A 19,643-nucleotide genomic window follows, 5' to 3' on the forward strand; every position below is an offset into this window, starting at 1 on the left:
AAATAACATTGTCTTTTATCTTCTCCCAGTTTAACCACAAAGACTCCCATATAATGTCTTCTAAAATAAAAAATTAAAGTTTACAAGGAGGCTGGTGAGTAAGGGTACACGACTGAAAAAAGATAACGAAAAAAAAAAAAAAAAAACCACACTGCACTCTATTTATTTGTTCAAGGCTCTTATTATGACTCTCTTCTCAACAAGCTTCAAGGCCAAGCCACAAGTGTTGAAATATTGATAAGAGTCCAGGAGAACACCTGTAATAATATTTTAGCACGCTCTCCTCTATCTTATCAAATTGTAATGTCCTTGAGAAGTAGTCTTTTCATAGTTCTTTTCCAGTTCAAATGAAATATTTTCAAGCCTCTAGTTGGCAGTGTTACAAAGTTTCTTAATCCACTCCCCCCACCAGCCAAAAAAACATTTATTTATTTTTAAGCAAAAAGAGAAAGTATTAACACATATATATAAAGAAAAAAAAGACAATAGCCAAAGGGAGCCTCTATCTTAAAAAAATCAAAAAGGAGCAAATATATATAAGAGAAAATTCAGTCCAGTTAACTATAACGTCACGCTGAAATTCCAAAAAAAAAGTAGAAATAGAAAAAAAATCCAAGCCTCAATTTGACATCTCTTTAAAAACGCCGCTCATACAGTTTTTGTCAAAAAATAATCTCACAGATTTCTTCTTATATCCAGAGTGTCCTTTCAAAACTCAGCTAATTAGCAAAAAAAAAAAAAGTTTCTCACCCAGCCGACACACTTTCATTCTCAGCTCTTCCTTACCGGAGCTGTCCCGACTTCAGCAGCTATGGGGGCTGCCTCTCCGCCGCCAGCAATAGGACTTCTTCCGGATCAAACCAGGGACTTTGCGATGTCCCTGGGATCCAGGAAATGTGCCCTACACAGTCACCGTCTCTACGGGACGGTTTAGGTCCGTTAGAACCGACCGGGGGCGAAAATATCAGCTGTGATCTCGGAGCCCCGAGATTACAGCTGTATCGCCGAAACTAAGCTCCGCCTTCCTCCGGGGCTTCACCACCTCTGTTTTGATCCTCAGTGTTGTCAGAAACATCAGCCTCTCTATGAGGCCCAAGAGCTGCCTTTCCCATTTCAGTACCCTCAGAAGTGTAAACTTCCTAAATTCCTAGCCAGTATGCTCAAAGTAGATTCTCCTGTGTTTATAATAGACCTGAACGTGTTGGAGACAGAAGTCTGCGTGGATTCACAGAGAATAGGCAAATGGCCATGACTGAACTAATTTCTGTCAAAGGTTGGGATGCAAGTACATACAGCAATGATGTCACGTGGGTGACAATATCACTGTATGTATGGCATCCTTTTGAAAGCACTATAGTTTGGCACACATGTGGCTGTGCACATGTGCATGTGATCTAAATCTACATTAGATTTCCTAACTGCAAGTGAATTATATCAATAAATCAGCATATACAGTCAGTACACCCAGATTCAAGTCATGTGCAACTGATCCCTTATGACCACTCTACAACTCTATCAACTGCCTTCCACCAAACTAGCATGCTGTAAAAAAGATAGAAGTCCAGCCCACATTTTGCAGTACTGTAATTGCATCTTTTTTACATCATATTGCATGTTGGTTAGGCATAATTTATTTGTGAAATATGACTCAGAAACTGAGTTAGTAAAAGACTATATGATGTTATATCATAAATCAACAACATGCTACGCTATGTCCTTGACTTACGAGTACAATTGGGACCAGAATTTTCATTGCTAAGTAAGGCAGTTGTTCAGTAAATTGTGCCCAAATTTAACTGTTTTGTCATGGTTGTTAAGCCAAGGAACACTCCCACCAATACTGACAGCACTAGAATAAAAACAAAACGCAATCCCATCTCCCTTCTAGCACTCATGATGTTACCTAGTTGGGTAATGAAATGTCTGCAAGAAAACATTCAAGCTCAGAGAGCACCAACGACCCCACAGAAGTATTATTTATAGCATTTTCCCAATGAACTGCCTTTTATTTAGAGTTTTGGCATCATAATACAAGACTCAAACTGTTTAAAATAAATATGACTTATGGTGGAGATTCCCATCAAGATGGAAAGTTATATAGTTGCTATCTTTTGTTCTGTTTATGCGAATTCTAGATCCCAGAAGTATGAATAAGAATGAGAACATATAATTTATCCATGAACTTCATAACAATAGCACCATGTTCTCTAGAAATTAAGAAAGTTACAATAGTTAGCTACAATAATATTTAGCAAATGTTCACTCAAAGTATAGTAAATTAAATAGTAGAACACAATAGTGTTGAACTTGGATGACACTAAACAATTTAGACTGAGAACAGTTAATTTAAAGAATGGAAGTTGACAGATCCCTATTATCATCTCTTATAAATATATAAATGAATGGTGAGAATGCAGATAAGTTTAACACCAGGAGAGCAAGAAAAACTGATTTTTAAAAATAAGCTGATTTGTTTACAGACAAAATTATTGCCATGAATAATGATAAACTATGTGAATATTCCTCTTTGGCATTGGTTTTTCTTTTTAATAGAATGTTTTGTGAGAAAAGATGTCTGATTTTCTGTAAATATACAAAGATACTTGCAACTCATGATGGCAGCAAAGATTGACAGAGATCAAAGCCTTGTTGTTCTTCTGGGCTACAGTATTTAGATATATATAATATGAAAGGGATGTTGGACTAAATTTTGCCTTTGCTCTGCGAGACTTTGGAGTACTCCTGCATGATCCATCCAATCAGATGAAATATCAAATAGCATGGTTTTGTGATGGTACTTTGTGAACATTTTATCAGCTAACCCAATTACACAATTGTAGTTTAACACTTTCATAAACAAAGTCATGCAACATGTGACATACCAGTAAAAAAGCAATCATCCTCATCATTCAATTGAAAAGGTAATTGGGACCAGTGGTGTAGCTCATTACACAATCAGGAGTATTTTGGCTCAATCTATCTCACAATCTTTAGCTTCCTTTATCATAGTAAAGTTCTCACCACAGAAATTACATAAATCTGTCATGTCCCACTCAAAAGAAGAGATTATTTTATTTTATCTATTTGTATTGTGCCTTTGTTTTTATAAATATCTCAAGGTGGCGAACGTACCTAAGGATTCCTCCTCCTATTTTCTCCATAACAATAACACGTTGAGGTGAGCTGGGCTGAGAGAGTGACTAGCTCAAGTCACCCACTAGCTTTCATGGCTAAGGAAGTATTAGAACTCATAATTTCTTGCTTTCTAGTCTGGTGTTTTAACAACTAGACCAAACTGGTATAATCTGGTACAATTGTAATGGTCATCCTGTGAAAATCACACTAAAACCACAACAAATTCAATTTTCTAAAAAGTCACACAAAATCTCAGGCCTTTCTTGCTCTGATTCAAGTCAAGTCACCATCAGGAAAGCAGGGTAAAAATGGGATTTGCAGGAGAGTAGCCAGGTGAAAACCATTGGCCACTAAGATGCTCATTTGATGCTCATTTCAAATTTTACTCCCGCTCCCCTAAAATCTGGATCACCTTATAGATATTTGAAAAATATATATGAAAGATTAGTAAACACAAAAGTGTTAAATCCGATTGAAAGAAATGAAGTTCAATAATAAAAACCTATGTAATAAAAGCCTCATTTTTATTATTTCAATAATAAACTTTATTATAATTTTAATAATAATAACAATGAGGTTTTTATTATTGAAGTCTGTTTGCTTTCCATCAGATTGAACACTGACTTTTTTATTGCTCTTTCCATCAGATTTCCATCATTATCAAGCATATTGGTAATTGTGTATAATTTGGAAAGATTTTCTCAGTTTTCAACACTGGATATACTCTACAATCCTAAGAGAACATGTTGGGTGTTTTATAATAATTGATAGTTTGTCCAGTCTTGACAATTTGATCAGCTAACTATTATCATATGGTTAAATATTACTTTTTACTAAAAGCTTTAATTTGTTAGAACTGTTAACAAAAGGAAACAAACAACTTTACTTAAAGTTTTGCAATTTTAGTTTTAATCAATCAATAGAATGGAAATACATTCACTATTGTAACATCATCAAATGTAATCACTAGACTGTTCCTTCCTTCCTGGAATTGGAAATATCCATTTAATGAATTAAACAAACAAAACTATGCCTCCAATACTCCATTACAAACTACATTATAAAACAAATAAGATTTGTCAGTCTCTTTTACAGTAAGAAATGCTGAGATCCTATATATAGTGTGCTACTGTAATCTATTTCCACAAGGTGGAATCTATAATCTATTTCCACAAGGTGGCAACACCTCCCTTTTCAGAAAAACAACAACCCAACTTATTTATTGCCAACAGTTTCTGTACCCCAAGTGTGAGGAAACTTTAGGCATCCACAATCTAGTCTAGTGAGATGCTCCTATGAAACCCAATTACAATAATGGTTGAACAGGTAAAGCTAAAGAAAAAAATGCCTCTTAGCAATGTTTCAAGGGTTTGTTTTCAGTAGAGGTAGTCCTTGATTTACAACCACAACTGAGCCCAACACTTACGTTGCTAAGCAAAACAGTTGCTAAGTGAGTTTTGTTCCATTTTACAACCTTTATTGCCACTGTTGTTAAGTGAAGCACTGAAATTGTTAAGTTAGTAAAACAATTGTTAAGTGAATGTAGCTTCCCCATTGACTTTGCTTGTTAGAAGGTCGCAAAAGGTGATCACATGACCCCAGGACACTGCAACCGTCATAAATATGAGCTAGTTGCCAAGGATACAAATTTTGATCAAATACCGATGCTGAATTTTTGGCTTGTTTGTGGATTACAAATGTTTAACAGTGAATCTAAGTGGAGCAAATGATCCTCAAAAGAGAAAAAAAATAATGATTTGAAAACATTAAAAACAAAATATGATTTGCCTGAAAGTAACACATACTATATTTGAAAAAAAAGGCATAACTATTTATAAAAAATATTTCATCAGGAACAAAAAAAGAAAAGAAATGGACTTGCTTTCTACATTAATCCCAAAGTAAAACCAGAACTTGTATTGGTTGATAACCATGGTAGATGTATTGGAGTGGATGTTAATTTGCATGGGGGACTAAAAGGCTGAAGCATGGAATCTATGCCCCAAGAAAAAGTACTGCTCTATAAAGGGTTTACGGAAAGACTAACATATTTCTCTTATGGAAATTGGAGCTTGACAGGGAATTGGAATGGAGTGTTATATCCACAACTGAATACAATTTCTAAGAAAAATATTAAAGTCATTTAAGGCAAGTTACTAAAATATTTATTGTATTTGTTGGACAATTCAGAGCTAGTGAATATATAAAGACAGAAACATGGCAATTCAAGAGGGCATACTTTCTTCTCTAAAAGACATAGATACGTTTCAACAATAAATATGATATGGATTTCAAAGAATTTTATCTACCAAGTTTTCTAAGGTAGAGATATTACTTTTACTTTTTCAGGTCATAATCATATAAGTTTGATTTGTAAAAGGAAATCTGGTTCTTTTATATGAGACTAAATGGAAAATTACAGAAAGCAGAAAACAAATTGAAAGAATTTTTTGAAAACAATGTAAAAAAAAAGTAATGATTTAAGAATGAGTTGAGACGCAAGAAAACCTTTTATCAGAAGTTATTTTGAACAACATAATAGTGAACTCAAGAAAAACAGGCAAGAGAAAACACAAGCTATTTTGATTGAGATAAAGATAAAAAAAATTAAAGAAGTTTCCAGAGAAAATAAGTATTTCTCAACAAATTAACTTTTACATTGAGTTATCTATGTTAATAATTATAGAAATGAAAGAACTATATAGAGGAATAAAACACTGAGTTTTCTAAACAAACCAGAGAAATGCTTGGCATATAAATTAAGAAAGGAAAAGGACACGGTAAGGGGGAGATATTGTACTAACGGATAGTATGGCTATGCAAAAAGTATTTAATCAATATTATTCTAACCTGTATAAAAGAAGTGACAACTTTGGAGACGATAGATGAATATCTAAAGAAATAAAATTTACTGAGTATTATAAAGGAACAGAAACAGATTATGAATGGATTTAGAACTATAAATAAACTTTCTGAAGCTGTAAAAAAGATTAAACCAGGAAAGGTGCCTGAACCAAGTGGATTACAGGTTCTTATTAAAGATGTTTGGAGGATGAATTTTTACAACCTTTACAAATATGGTGAACTCTATCTTAAAGAAAAGAAAGATGCCAGAGAAATGGAAAGATGCCAATATGGCACTAATACCTAAAGAGAGACAAGATTTGACTTTAACAAGAAATTATGGCCTATATCATTATTGAATAATGACTACAAATTGTTTATGATTCTGACTGATAGACTGGAAATAAATTTTCAAGAATTTATTCACGGGTCCATTGTGGGTTTTTCACTTGTATAGACAATCAGCAGTATAGCTCACAAAGCAGAAATGTAACATGGACATACCACAGCATTACTATAATTGCCTGTACTGCTGCTGTATTCTAGACTAACTGCAACTTTCAAGTGGACCTCAGTAAGAGTACCATGTAGCATGTGCTGTAATAGTCCACTATTACAATTCAATAGTCATTCAATGCATGATGACCAAGGTATGTATGAATAGCTATCTGGGGATCCCCATGGTCCAGAAACAGGCATGACTGGTTCAGAGGGTAATGGCTTTCTGCCCATATTTGCCATCTACTCTTCAAGCAAAAGTTCTGTGTCCAGGAAAATTATCAAATTGCACACATGTCCTGAACAGGGAAGTGTGATCCCATTCAGGGTTTATGATGTGAAGTCTCTGATGGTGGATAGGCTAACACCCACACCTGAAAACTAGCCTTTTCAGTGATTGCTGCAAGCTTTACAATTCCCTGTGATGGAGATCAGGCAAGTTCCCTCCCTATTATGCACTCACTGGCAAGAAAATCCTGTTTTCTTTTAAAAAAAAAATTCTGGTCAGCCTTTGGTGAGTAAGCAAGGTTGGGAGCTGAATCAGGCTTAAATTGGCTGGGTGTAGTCTTTGTTACTGATGCTTTTAACAGTATTTTTCTATGTTTTTAATAATATTCTTAATGACTGGTTTATTGTTTCCTGCCATTTACAAAAAAATTTTTGATTATAAGCTTTCTTCAGTACCTAGTTTGTTTGTTTTTTGCCAGAAACTCAAGATTCACACTCAGTCACTAAATGCATACAATATTTGGGATATCTCCTATTGGCTCTCCATCCAACAAGTTTGCAGAAGTAGTCTGTAGTGACAGTAATTTCTACTTAGCAGCCGGAATGCCAGAGAAGTATTTCTGCTCCATATTATAGATCTATAACAGGGGCGTCAAATTTGATTTCACTGAGGGCCACAACAAGGTTTGTGTTTGACCTCGGAGAGGCTGGGGGGCGTTACCAGGGTGGGCATACGTGGACCTCCCGAGCTCCATTTTCGCTGGCAAAGGCACCGCAGGCCAGTCCTTCGCTGTTTCCAGGGCAGCCCCTCAGGCCAGATCAAAGCACTCTGTTTGTGGGCTGGATCCGGCCCCCAGGCCTTGAGTTTGACACCCCTGATCCATAAAGTGAAAAATACAGCATGCTTTGCAAGGCAAAGAAAATGACGTCTCCGTATAACAGAAAGACGTACCAAACTCCGAAGTCTATGAATAACCCTTCTTTGTCAGGGACTTGCAAGAAATAATTGGTATGTTCCTTGGGGACTCTTCCCTGAAACTCTGTTTTGAAGCTTCATCTGAGGGACCCTGACTGTATTCTGAAAGCAAATGCTACGTTGAACAATATGGCTCAAAAGCAGACTTTTGTTACACTGAAGGAGATAAATGGTTTTGTGTTCAAGTTAGATATGCTTATATACTTTGCAGGTTTGGGAAAACAAAGATCAGAAATTAATATTAGCCATGGAACCTTGCTCATTAGAAATGTGGCTAGTTAGAATCCATCGGGCATATATTTATCAGTGTGTGCATCAACTTGAATATGCTGCATGCAATCCTTTTAATTAGAAACTGAACTGAAGCGAGAAGACAGGCTGTCTCCTAACTCCAAAATTATCATATTCCTATCAGGGCCTCAGCATGCTTGGATAACCTATAATTAGGGACAAAGGTTAACACATAATTTTATATGTTGAATAACCAGTTATATTTGTGTCATTATTCAAAGGCAAGACTTGCTTTCCCCAACAGCTTTGTGAGTAAGACAGAAAGAAAGTCTCTACTCATGTTAGGACAGATGAGTAAATGGAGGTGGAACTGAAATGATTAATTTGACTTCCAATAATTATATAACTGTTTCAGGATTATTATTTTTCAGTATACATTTATTTTGCATTCCAAATTTGATTATTTTATTTTTTTCAGTTTGACAAATATTTTCAACTATTTCAATGTCTCTTCAATGAGGTTTCACTCATAAGCACTTTCCAACCTGAAATAAGTATGTCTGGGTTTTTTTTGAGGGAGAGGGAAATGTCAGCATGAAACCAACTGCAACAGCTTGCTTCCCATCCCCGGTGAGGTGCTGAGTTTTATAGATATCTCTATGGTTATCAATTGATAATACAAACATTCATTTTTCAAGATGCACATCATTTACTTGACATTTGAATGCTTGGAAGTTTATAGCATTGATGATTTGCGAGACTTTATGCCCTGGATACTTCCATGCACATTAAACCAGGACCAAACACCTCCTCCATATTATTTTCACAATTTAAATGCTTCCTTGAAGATGCAATTAAGCAAATAGATAAAAACGGTGGATATAACATAGGTGTATATTTTTCAATCAAATTATTTGGCCCAGCTTTCACCCAAAGGAAGTAACACTAGACAATATGATGCAGATTTTCTGCAGCACGTTTATACTCACAAATGACCAACTGATATGTAAATAGCCAGGGTTGTATTTGCATGACAAATGTTTGCATGGTTGCATTAACCACTGGTTTACTCAGTTAAACTTGGGTACTTTACACAGAACCCATTAAACCACAAACCTATTACACAGGCTATATTCATGCAACACAGCAAACTAAAATATGGTAGGCTAGTTTGTGAGTAAAACTAGTTACTATGTTGTGTGAACCTTCTCTATGAAAAGTAATTATGTTAATAAATTACATATTGTCATGTTTGATATATGTTAGTGTTATTCCCACTCTGTGGCAGGGTCTGTATGTGTCATCATGTCCGTCTCCATTTGGATTGATCCAGGGCATCTTTAGGGATGATACCAATGCATTTCATGTCCTCCTTGATGCGATCCATCCACTGATTCTTTGGTCTCCCAAGGGGTCGCTGGCCATCAGGGTCCATACACATGGCTGTCCTTGCCACTGAGTCTTCTTTACTGCATATGATATGTTCCACACCATCTAAGACTTTCTTCCCACAGTTTTTCTACAATTGGTGTGTGGAAAGGGAACTTCATGAGGACAGTGGTGTCACCCAAGCAGGAAAAGCCCAAAGGGAACATCAGGCCAGCCATAAAACAAACTTGCATAGGAAAAGGAATCAAATAAAAGGTATTAAAGAAGCCCCTTAGACAAAAGCCCAAATAATTAAGAAAACTAGGGAAACAAGAAAAGAAAACCCTTACAAACACAAGACATGCCAAATCAGCAAAACAAACAGACAAAAGACACAAAATATATTACAAAGGAGACAGACAGGAGATTGCCACAAAACAAATATAAGAAACCATTAAGCTAAAAGAGATTAGGACGAAACCGATAATACAATCAAACCACCCTGCAAAGTTTGCCTTCTGCACCCCACGGAGTTTACCCTCCGGCGGAAATAAAGACAACCCCTGACAGGATTTGAAACATTAAGAAATACAAATACAAGCACTCACACACAAAAGGAGAAAAGGGTATAAAAATCAGGGACTTACCATACGAAGGTAGCTAGCCCAGGAACGCAGACTTCTCGCTATCTCTCACCTTCCTGAAAAATAAAAAGATCCAGCTTTCAAGCAGTTGTCCGTATCCTTGTGCCGGAGCTCTCCCAGCGGGAAAATCGAATCCTCGGAAGAAAGGCATTTTGACACCTTTTGACAATTGGTGACCATGAAGGTTTTCCAGCCAACCCTGCCACCGGACCGGGCCCGCGGATCCAAACCCAGCCAGCATGGACCTTCTTTGTCCAGGGACAACATCCACGGACCCAGCCAGGAAGGCATAAGGGTAGTAAAGGGAGTCCTTGGGCTTTTCTGCTCAACAGCTGCTTGAAAGCAGGTGAGTACCGCTTCAAATTTATAATCTTACTAGGGAGGGGAGTGGAAGCATGAGTGTACCAGGTGTGTGATTGTGGGTTTTCTCTGCGGAAACAGCGGGACCTCACCTCCTCCATGATTGCCAGCCGCACCCCAGCCAGCTGCTAGCTCCAAAATGAGCCGTGACCTGCTGGATTTGGGAACGCAAGGGGTGACATGGAGTGTGAGTCCTTCTGAAGGACGTAAGAAAAACCGAGCGGGCTGCAAAAGGAACTGGTGTTAGGAAATAAATATAAAGCAGAGGAGAAATAGTCCCGGTGCATCCCGCAAGCAAAGCCCAGTGCATTTAGAAGGGGCCCGTACCGGCTGCTGGCAAACAGAATTGGAAAAAGTTTGTCTAAAAAGCAGAGTAGGTCCTTCCAGATCCCCACCTTTAAGGGAGATCTGAAAACTGATGGCTGAGTGTGGGGAGGGGCCCGTACCGGTGCTGCTAGGGGGCAGATGGTCCTCCAAGATCCCCGTTTTTTAGGGGGGGGTCTTAAAACCAACGGCGGAGTTTCCCTAAGAGAAAGGGGCCCGTACTGCATGTGTAGGGAAACCGGAGTCCTTTCCAGACCTTTTTTGTCTGAAAACTGACGGCTGTAGCTCGGCTAAACCAAAGTAATCCCCACATCAGGTAGGGAATATGGAAAGTTGTAGCTCGAGGGCAATAGAAGAGACCCCCTTGGATAAATTACTTGAGGCTTGGGACGAAAGGTAAGTGCCTGTCCTAACTGGAATGAATAAAAAAAGAAGCGAAAAGAATTTGCAAAAAGTGGGCTTTATTGCGAGATGACACGGGTAGACAAATTTGGCCTGATAGCGGTACTTTAGATTATAAAACCCTGAAAGCACTTAGAACATGCATTAAACCCAGCCAAATACCCTATTGGTACTGATGAAATGGCTAGGACCAAAGACCTGACCGAGGGAAAAGATCAGGAAAAGCCTGAAACCCATTCCCGGGAAGGGAAGTCTGAGGCACGGATTATGGCTCCCCTTTTAAGCAAACCAGTGCCAGGCAGAAATAGGGATAACTGGAATACGTTTTACCCACACTCCCTTCTCTGCCTCTGACTTGGTCATCTGGAAAAAGGATACCCCAGCTTTCAGGGCTGATCCTCAAACAGTAATTCAAACCCTGAAATCTATCATAGGCAGCCATAATCCATCCTGGGGTGGTATGACCCAGCTGCTACAAGTCTTTCTAACAAAAGATAAACTATTAAAACTGTTTGAAAAAACAGACCAAATAGCTAAACTACCAACTATCCCTGGACAGGTAGCCCCAGCCCGCATCGCATGGCCAGTACATCGCCCTGACTGGGACTACAATGATACCAATCACTGGGATGAATACACAAGAGCAAAAAATAACTTACTAGAAGCTTTAGATGAAGTAGGTAAAAAGCCTTTAAACTGGTCAGAATTTCAAAAAACAACACAAAGAGAAAAGGAAAACCCTGATGCCTTTTGGGTCCGCCTGTCAGAAGCAGCTACTGCATATGCCCACCTAGACCTTAGCTGACTGAGGGACCAAAGGATTTTAGCTTCAGCCTTTGTGGACCAGTCCACCGTGCATATTAAAGAACATTTCCACCGCTTTGTCTCTAACTGGCCAACCTTAGACATAGCAGAGTTACGCAGGATCGCTAACTTTGTCTATGATCAAAGAGACAAGTTGAAAGAGGAAGAGAAAGATAGAAAGAGACGGATAGAAAGACAGGAAGACTTAAAAATGTTTGCTGTAATGCAACATGATGCCAGACAAATGCCAGGTAGAACTCCCTATAATTCAAAGAAATGCTGGCATTGCGATAAAGCAGGATGGTCGCAAGGCAAATGCCAGCATTGCTATAGGTACGGACAGGAAGGTCATTTCAGCAGGCAATATAGGCAACACCCCTCCCGCAACCGGTATCACCCACCACCTAGAAACATGAGGCCAGGCAATAATCCAGTCCATTACACTGAGCAACAAAGTTTCAGTCACCAGGCACCACCCAGCGCTCCCTTTCCTCCAATAAATAATAACAATAGACATCAATGGGAGCAAAGAAGAGAACATGATTTACCCCTTTCCTGACTAGAACATGACAATGAAAGCACTTTCCTGGCTAGCTATCCCCCTAGGCCCTGAAGGGAACCCATTGTCACCATTCTTATAGGAGGAAAAAAATACAATTGCTTAGTTGATACTGGAGCCACCTCCTCATTAATTACTGAACCACCATATAAAGCTTCAGTGGCTGAAGGGGCTCGGGATAGCATAATGGGAGTGGGGGGGGGGAATAATCCCTGTAGAATTTACCCACAATGTAACAGTAGAACTAGGACCTTTCACAGTAGACCAGGCATTCATTATTTGCCCCCAGTCGCCACTATCCCTACTAGAAAGGGATCTCCTATGTAAAATGGGAGCTACCATAACATGTGGCAAACAGGGGCTGCAATTGGAGATCCCAGGAAAGGCACACACAAGGCAATCATGCTGATAACCAGCAACACAGGGCTTCATGAAGATTTAAAAAGCCTGCCACCCTCCTTATGGGACTGGGAATGCATCAGGACTACTTAAAGGAGCAACACCTGTTACTATCCAAGTGAAACATGGACCACCTCCATGCATGCCCCTCATAGCACAAGTCCTCACACATATATTCCAGGCCCCGGGCATTACCCAAAACCTCCTTGTGCCCTATTCTCCAATATCATCAGGAGCCATGGAGAGAGCAAACAAAGAGGTGAAGACCCTACTGGGCAAACTCTGTCAGGAGACACACCTCTCCTGGCCACAAGTGCTCCCAATTGCCCTCTTTTATATCAGAACCAGACCAAGACAAGATATAGGTATTTCCCCCCTTGAGATCCTTTTTGATCACCCCCCCCCCAATACCCTACAAGGCCTAGATCCTCATTCCCTTTTCTTAGATAGGGGGGATAGGGTTCTCTCTTCTTATCTTACAGCCCTGCAAAAGAGACTACAGACCCTCTGGACCCAGAGTGCACTGACACAGACCTTACCCCTGGAAGAAGCCCTGCATCCATATGAGCCGGGAGATTGGGTGTGGATTAAGTTCTTCACCAGAACCTCACCTCTACAACCCAGGTGGAACGGACCCTACCAAGTCTTACTACCTACACACACCGCCATAAAGGTTGCAGAACGAGACTCTTGGATACATTGGACACATGCAAAGCCAGCAGTCATAGGCCATAGCCAAACTCCACCACAATCAATCCCACCCATCAAACTCAAGAAAGATCGGGACACAGATCAATGGACGCTTGCAGCATTCTTCAACACAGTTGAACCACACAACTGTGAGGAACCAAGTGCAAACGTTGAATTACACAAAACTGGAGTCCCAGGTGCTGAGTTATAAACTCTGTTTCATTTTTTATTTTTTTCTCCCATCTTCTCCATTTTTTTCCCTTTTTTCCTTTTTCATCGTATTTTTTTTTTTAACAAAAAGAGACTTTAGCCATACCTTTTTAATAATTTTTGATACTTGACCTATACTTTTAATATATTTTTTTACATTGCTATAAAAAAATTGGGGGGGAGGAAGGGAAGAAAAGGAATCTAGCAACGGGAAACATGAAATGCAATATATACTATGTATTATTATCTGTAACAATTGTAACACTGGTAACATAAGCAACTGCGTTCCTGGAACCAAAGCTTACCGCAGAGAAAGGAAACGTATGGGAATATTTAGCAAGAGAAATACTCAACACCACTAACTTTTGCTTAGCAGGAGAGAAATCAATCAAGGACATCTTAACCACATGCCTAATGGGAGTAGCAACTAGGCCACATAACATCATTAACTACACCACATTTAGAAACCTTCCTGACTCCTACGAAAGCATTTTTAGCTGGGGCCACTCTACAAAAAACCAAGGACCACACCATGTACACCCTACACATCGCTGCAGTAACCACCTCTGAGAGATGCTTTAATGTCACTGGGTGCAGCACACCTAGGGTCGCAGAATGCACCAGTCTTAGCAACACAGAACTAAAATGCAACTACTCTGGCGGAAATAAAGACAACCCCTGACAGGATTTGAAACATTAAGAAATACAAATACAAGCACTCACACACAAAAGGAGAAAAGGGTATAAAAATCAGGGACTTACCATACGAAGGTAGCTAGCCCAGGAACGCAGACTTCTCGCTATCTCTCACCTTCCTGAAAAATAAAAAGATCCAGCTTTCAAGCAGTTGTCCATATCCTTGCGCCGGAGCTCTCCCAGCGGGAAAATCGAATCCTCGAAAGGCATTTTGACACCTTTCGACAGGTGCAACTTCCAGTCAACATCAGATGTGATAGTTCATGGTGCAGTCGAATTGCTTTAGTCTAAGGTACCATCGGAGCCTTTACATTTCCATGCTGTTCATGCTTTGCTGTTGCTGGCCAGCACTCCAATCTGTAGAGGGCAACTGGGCACACTGTTATGTAAATCTTTGACTGGTGGTACTGAGGCAACACAGGACTCCAGTCACCTGGGGTCACTTCATCCAGGCAGTACTGACATGGGTGTGGGCATCCAGAAAACTATTGCAGTCGTTGCATGTGAGGAAGCCAAGATACTTGATTTGTTCTACTTTTTTCAGATCTTCTCCACCAAAGGTGATGGTTCCATTGGTTTGGGGGGGGGGCGCATTCCCTACATTCTGTTTTCTTGATGTTCAGTCAAAGGCCAAATTCGCCGAGCTGTTCATTCCATTGCCGTGTTTGCTCTTGGGGGTCTTCACGTTGCTTATTCACCAAGATGGTGTTGTGGCATAGACAAGTGACCATGGATGGGGCTATTGGAGGTCAAGCATCACAGTATCCATGCAAAGGACAAATAGTAGAGGTGAAAGCACTGATGACTGATCTACTCTGACATTGATGTGGAAGGGAGGTGATGTTCCCACTGCACATTGAACCATGCTAGTGATGCCACAGTACAATAGTTGAATCCACTGGATGTAAGCTTCAGGGACATTGTTAGATCATAGAGCATGCCAAATAAGTTTGTGTGGGATATGACTGAAGGCCTTTTCCAAGTCAAGGAATGCCACGTGGATGGACTTAGTCCTCTCACAGCGCTTCTTCAAAAGCAACTGAGCAGTGTAGCATCCATTGTTCCACTCTATTTCAAAAAGCCACATTGATTTGGAGTGATGGAGACAATCTTGCGGAGCCTGGCATTGATAACATGTTCAAACATTTTCATGGTATGACACAGAGCCAATAATTCAAGCATTCAGCCATGTCATCCTTGCCCTTCCAAATTGGTACCATAGTGCTGGTTGCCCAAGTTGCCGACGCTATATCCTCAGATCCAAAATTTGACTAGATATTGCCACTGATACAACTGAGGTACTCCAACTCTAATCGATGTGTCACTCCATCTGTCATGGAAAGTATTTTATACCTACTGCCAGGTATTAATAAGAGGTCGCTCCGCTGGAGAAGACACATTTTGCAGCCACACACTGAAGTGAACTAAGTGAAGACGGTTCCATCCCTTTATCTGCTGTTGGGACGTAGGCTCCTCTCCCACCTTTAAAACCATTGACCATTTTCTGTAACCCTGGCAAGGGGCCCTTACAAGGTGCTACCAGCCGGGCCAGCTGGACCAAGGTTTTTTTAAAGAGGTGTTACTCCTCCACCACTCACCCTTTATCCTGGCTTGTGACAGGCAGAGCCTGGTTTCCCAAACTTTGGGCCCAGGATGGCGGGTTTCAAGTTTTGATATCTTAATTGCTGTTAAAGAATTAAAGCACTATATTAATATAGGTTGAAAAGAACAATTGCTGGAATTTGGTATGTCTAGTTTAATGAAAAGAAGGACCAGGGGTGACATGATAACAATGTTCCAATATCTAAGGGGTTGCCACAAAGAAGAGGGAGTCAACCTCTTCTCCAAAACACCTGAAAGCAAGCCAAGAAGCAGTGGATGGGAATTAATCAAGGAGAAGAAACAACCTACAACTAAAGGAGAAATTTCCTGACAGTTAAGACAATTAATCAGTGGAACTACTTGCTTCCAAAAGTTGTGAATGCTCCAACACTGCAAGTTTTAAGAAGAGATAGGACAAGCATTTGTTTTGAAATAGTATAAGGTTTCCTGCCTGAGCAGGGGGTTGGACTAGAAGATCTCCAATGTCCCTTCCAACTGTTATTCTGATCCCCCTTTAAAAATCTATAATGGATCAAGAGGAATCAGCCAGGCTTAGTCAAGGCACAAGGCAAGTTCTTATTGCTCAGAATCTCCCATATTGGTGCCAAGTAGCATCCATATAAGATATACATTCACATGGCATACCCATCTAAGATTAATTTAAATATGGTTTATGGAATTCACCCAATTTTCTTAGTTCACATGAGATACTGAGTCCTAAAGCAAGCAATAGATTGGGCAATAATTGAGATTCCAGATAACCTTGGTAAAATAAATGAGAATTTTAGAAAATGTGCAGGCAATGCAGTAGTTTAGTCATTCAAATTCTGATACAATAACCAAGGTGGACAATAAGCAATGCATTTTAGCTGCTATTAAGTCTGTTAATTTGTAAAAAACCAAACAGCATGTCTAAGAAATAAAAACCAGGATTTAGAAAAACTAATTGCATATTGATAAGTGCAAGAGAAAGGTTGCATAGTTAATATCTATACGTTTTAATTGATAAAGCTGGCAATATATGAAGCAAATGCACAAAATGTAATGTATCACAGAATGCAGTGGTGGGATTCAAATTTATTTACTACTGGTTCTGTGGGTGTGGCTTGGTGGGCGTGGCAGGGGAAGGATACTGTAAAATCTCCAGTCAGAGGTGGGATTTGCTGGTTCTCTGAACTACTCAAAATTTCCGCTATGGTCAGGGGTGGGATCCGACATGGTTAACTACCAGTTCGGTCATTTACGAGGTTCGGTTATTTACAATGTGCTTCCCTGCACACTGCCGTGCGTGCCTGTAAATTGTCATCAGCATGCTGCGTGCAGAGAAGCAGCCTTTCAAAAAGCCCTTTTTTCCTGCTTTTTAAACTGCAGCTGTGCCTTGCATAGCAGCTGAAGTTGATAAAATCAGGAAATAAAGGTCAGGTAAGGGCCCGGGTGGGCAAAAACATCAGCAGACATAGAACCGGTTCTATGTCTGCTGCTCTTCAGAGCTACTGGTTCTACAGAGGTGGACAGAACCGGTAGAAACCCACCTACAGGTTATCCAGAACTGGTCAGAACCTGCTGAATACCACCTCTGACAGAATGTAATTCTGACAACACTTGCATTTGCAATAGCAAATGCATATTTTTTACTTCTTTACTAGGAAAGGGAAACAATATTGTAATTTTATTTTTAAAATAAATATTCAGATTTTAATTGCATCTGTAAAATATTAATATACTGTACATGAAAATGTTGGAAGAAAAATTCATCTGGTTCAGTTCCAAGCTGGGAGAAAGACGCTGGAAATAAAATGGCTGATTTGAAAGAAAGATTCTGTTTATTGATGAGCAGAAACAGCCTGTAATTCTGGGACAGCTAACCCAGAACCACAGGCTGATGGTGGTTCTGTTCATCAATAAACAGACCTTCTTTCTTAAGCAGCCTTCATTTTATTCTTGGCTTGGAACTGGATTTTTATTCCAACAAAAAGTAAAAACTAATTACTAATTATAAAATGATGCTGCGTGTTAAAAGTACTTCAGAGGCCTAAAATATCAGATAAGACAGTAACTATACATTTGATAGTGTCTTTGAACTGGTGAAATCAATTTCTACTCTGAGTAGTAAAATCATACAAGAAAAGGAACATAAAAAGACAATCTTCTATTTAATTTCTATAATACACAGTGCTATAAAGTATCATAATTGTTTGAAAAAAATGTATCACTATCTTATAGTGAAACATCATAGTTAAAGATACACTTCCTTCCCTGGTCTTTAATTGCTAGTTAGCTTTAGGATCAAATAACATTTGTATTTTTTCAGATTCTTTCTTTAATGTTTTTAGCTGCCTTGAATATTCACTGCTTGCAGAAATGCGGATTATAAATGGCCTAAAATGAATGTAAAAAAATAAATAAATTAGCCCAATGTAGAGAAGCAGCTGTTTGGATTGTAGCTGTAAAATACTAATGAGCCATCGTACTCTTCCTCGCTTACAATATTGCTGCAAGCAGGTGATTGGAAGTATCTGTTTATTGTAAATTAAACCCAGTTTATTACTTTGCATTTTCTCAAGAAAGCCAAATAATACACCATTGTTATTGATAGTCCATAATTTAAACCAAGTGTAGTCCCTTATTCAAACAAAACTGGTTAATGTATAAATAGAATCAGAGCGTTTGATCTTTAGCAGAAATTAGTGTTTCTCTAAATCTCCCTAAACTTCCAATTCCTAGCACTTCAATCTATAAGGCTAATGGTGACATAGGCCAGGATTTGTTCAGCAACATCTGGCAGAGAGGGGGGGAGGGTTGCTCCCTATTAAAGCTGCTATAATGGCTGTAATTACGTTTCACACGTAATATAAACTTGGGTCTCTACTTCTCAAGTGTTTCTTAAACTTTTTCTCTTTCGGAATTGCTTGTTGCTTTAAAAAAAAAAATGGAGTACCCCAAAACAGTTTTCGTTCGCGAGTTATTTTATCAATATTACCCATATTAAAAATTTTAAAAAGATGCCTCTGTTGCTGCAACCGCTTCTCATGATTGGTGGGTTTTTTTAAAAAAACATTCTATTCCTTTTCCACATAGGCTGGCAAATAATTTAGATTTTGCAGGTCTCAGAGGATCTTGGAGGAGCCCTAGAACCCCACTTTATAAGCAACATTGCTCTATCTTAACTAGGCCACTCTGCTTGTACCTAACTACTGCTCGACACTTAACCTCGCTTTACTATTTAAAATATATATATCCTGGAATGTTTGTTGCGGTGGCTTTTGCTAAATGACACGTGTCCGATAGTCATTCATCCAATCTTTCACTCAAACCAAATATTTCTACTTTTTATTTCCAGCCACCATCTCTCGGAAATAACTTCGATTTAAGAACAACAACCTTCAAAATTTCAATCAAGCAAGAAAGCGGACGCTGTTATTACCTTCGGAACCCTAGAGCAAGAGGTCTCGTTTCCCGGCCGGTTGCTTGTTTCCGTGGCTCCCCGGCATCCCCCAGTTGGTTGCTATGGCGCAGTCGCGATGATCGCTGCCGCGTGAAACGGGGCGCGCGCGATGGAGGAGGAGGACGCGGTGAGGTTGGGGTGTAGCGTGGCGAGGGGAGGTGGCGGCGTTTAAGCAACGGACGCGAGGACTAGGAAACCTGTATTGCACATTGGGGGAAGGCGGGAAAA

At 39.4% G+C, this 19,643-nt stretch overlaps 1 protein-coding gene and 1 long non-coding RNA gene across 4 annotated transcripts in view; one reads left to right on the forward strand and one right to left on the reverse strand.

Moving 5' to 3' along the window:
* Positions 1–7,165: 7,165 nt before the first annotated feature.
* LOC148132998 (uncharacterized) lies at positions 7,166–19,512 on the reverse strand. Of its 2 annotated transcripts, none has more exons than XR_015745784.1 (4): positions 19,395–19,512; positions 14,435–14,487; positions 9,928–9,980; positions 7,166–9,527 (listed from the first exon to the last, which is right to left on the reverse strand). It is a non-coding gene; the product is annotated as an uncharacterized LOC148132998 (long non-coding RNA). The 2 variants fall into 2 exon arrangements; XR_015745783.1 differs by lacking the exon at positions 14,435–14,487 and adding an exon at positions 14,587–16,053 and having other exon boundaries at positions 9,928–10,083; positions 19,395–19,491.
* TAF1B (TATA-box binding protein associated factor, RNA polymerase I subunit B) overlaps positions 19,325–19,643 on the forward strand; it is a 48,869-nt gene continuing 48,550 nt past the window's right edge. Inside the window, exon 1 of one of the 2 annotated variants that reach the window (XM_026674331.2) lies at positions 19,325–19,542. In XM_026674331.2, the coding sequence (XP_026530116.2) occupies positions 19,525–19,542 (18 nt within the window). In that variant the 5' untranslated portion in view covers positions 19,325–19,524. The remainder of the gene's footprint in view (positions 19,543–19,643) is intronic. The other variant, XM_087946297.1, reaches the window with a different exon arrangement.

The sequence above is a fragment of the Notechis scutatus genome, chromosome 1 (genome assembly GCF_049901735.1).
Source record: "Notechis scutatus isolate UNSWTSFEM ecotype Mainland chromosome 1, rNotScu1.2, whole genome shotgun sequence".
Taxonomy (NCBI): domain Eukaryota; kingdom Metazoa; phylum Chordata; class Lepidosauria; order Squamata; family Elapidae; genus Notechis; species Notechis scutatus.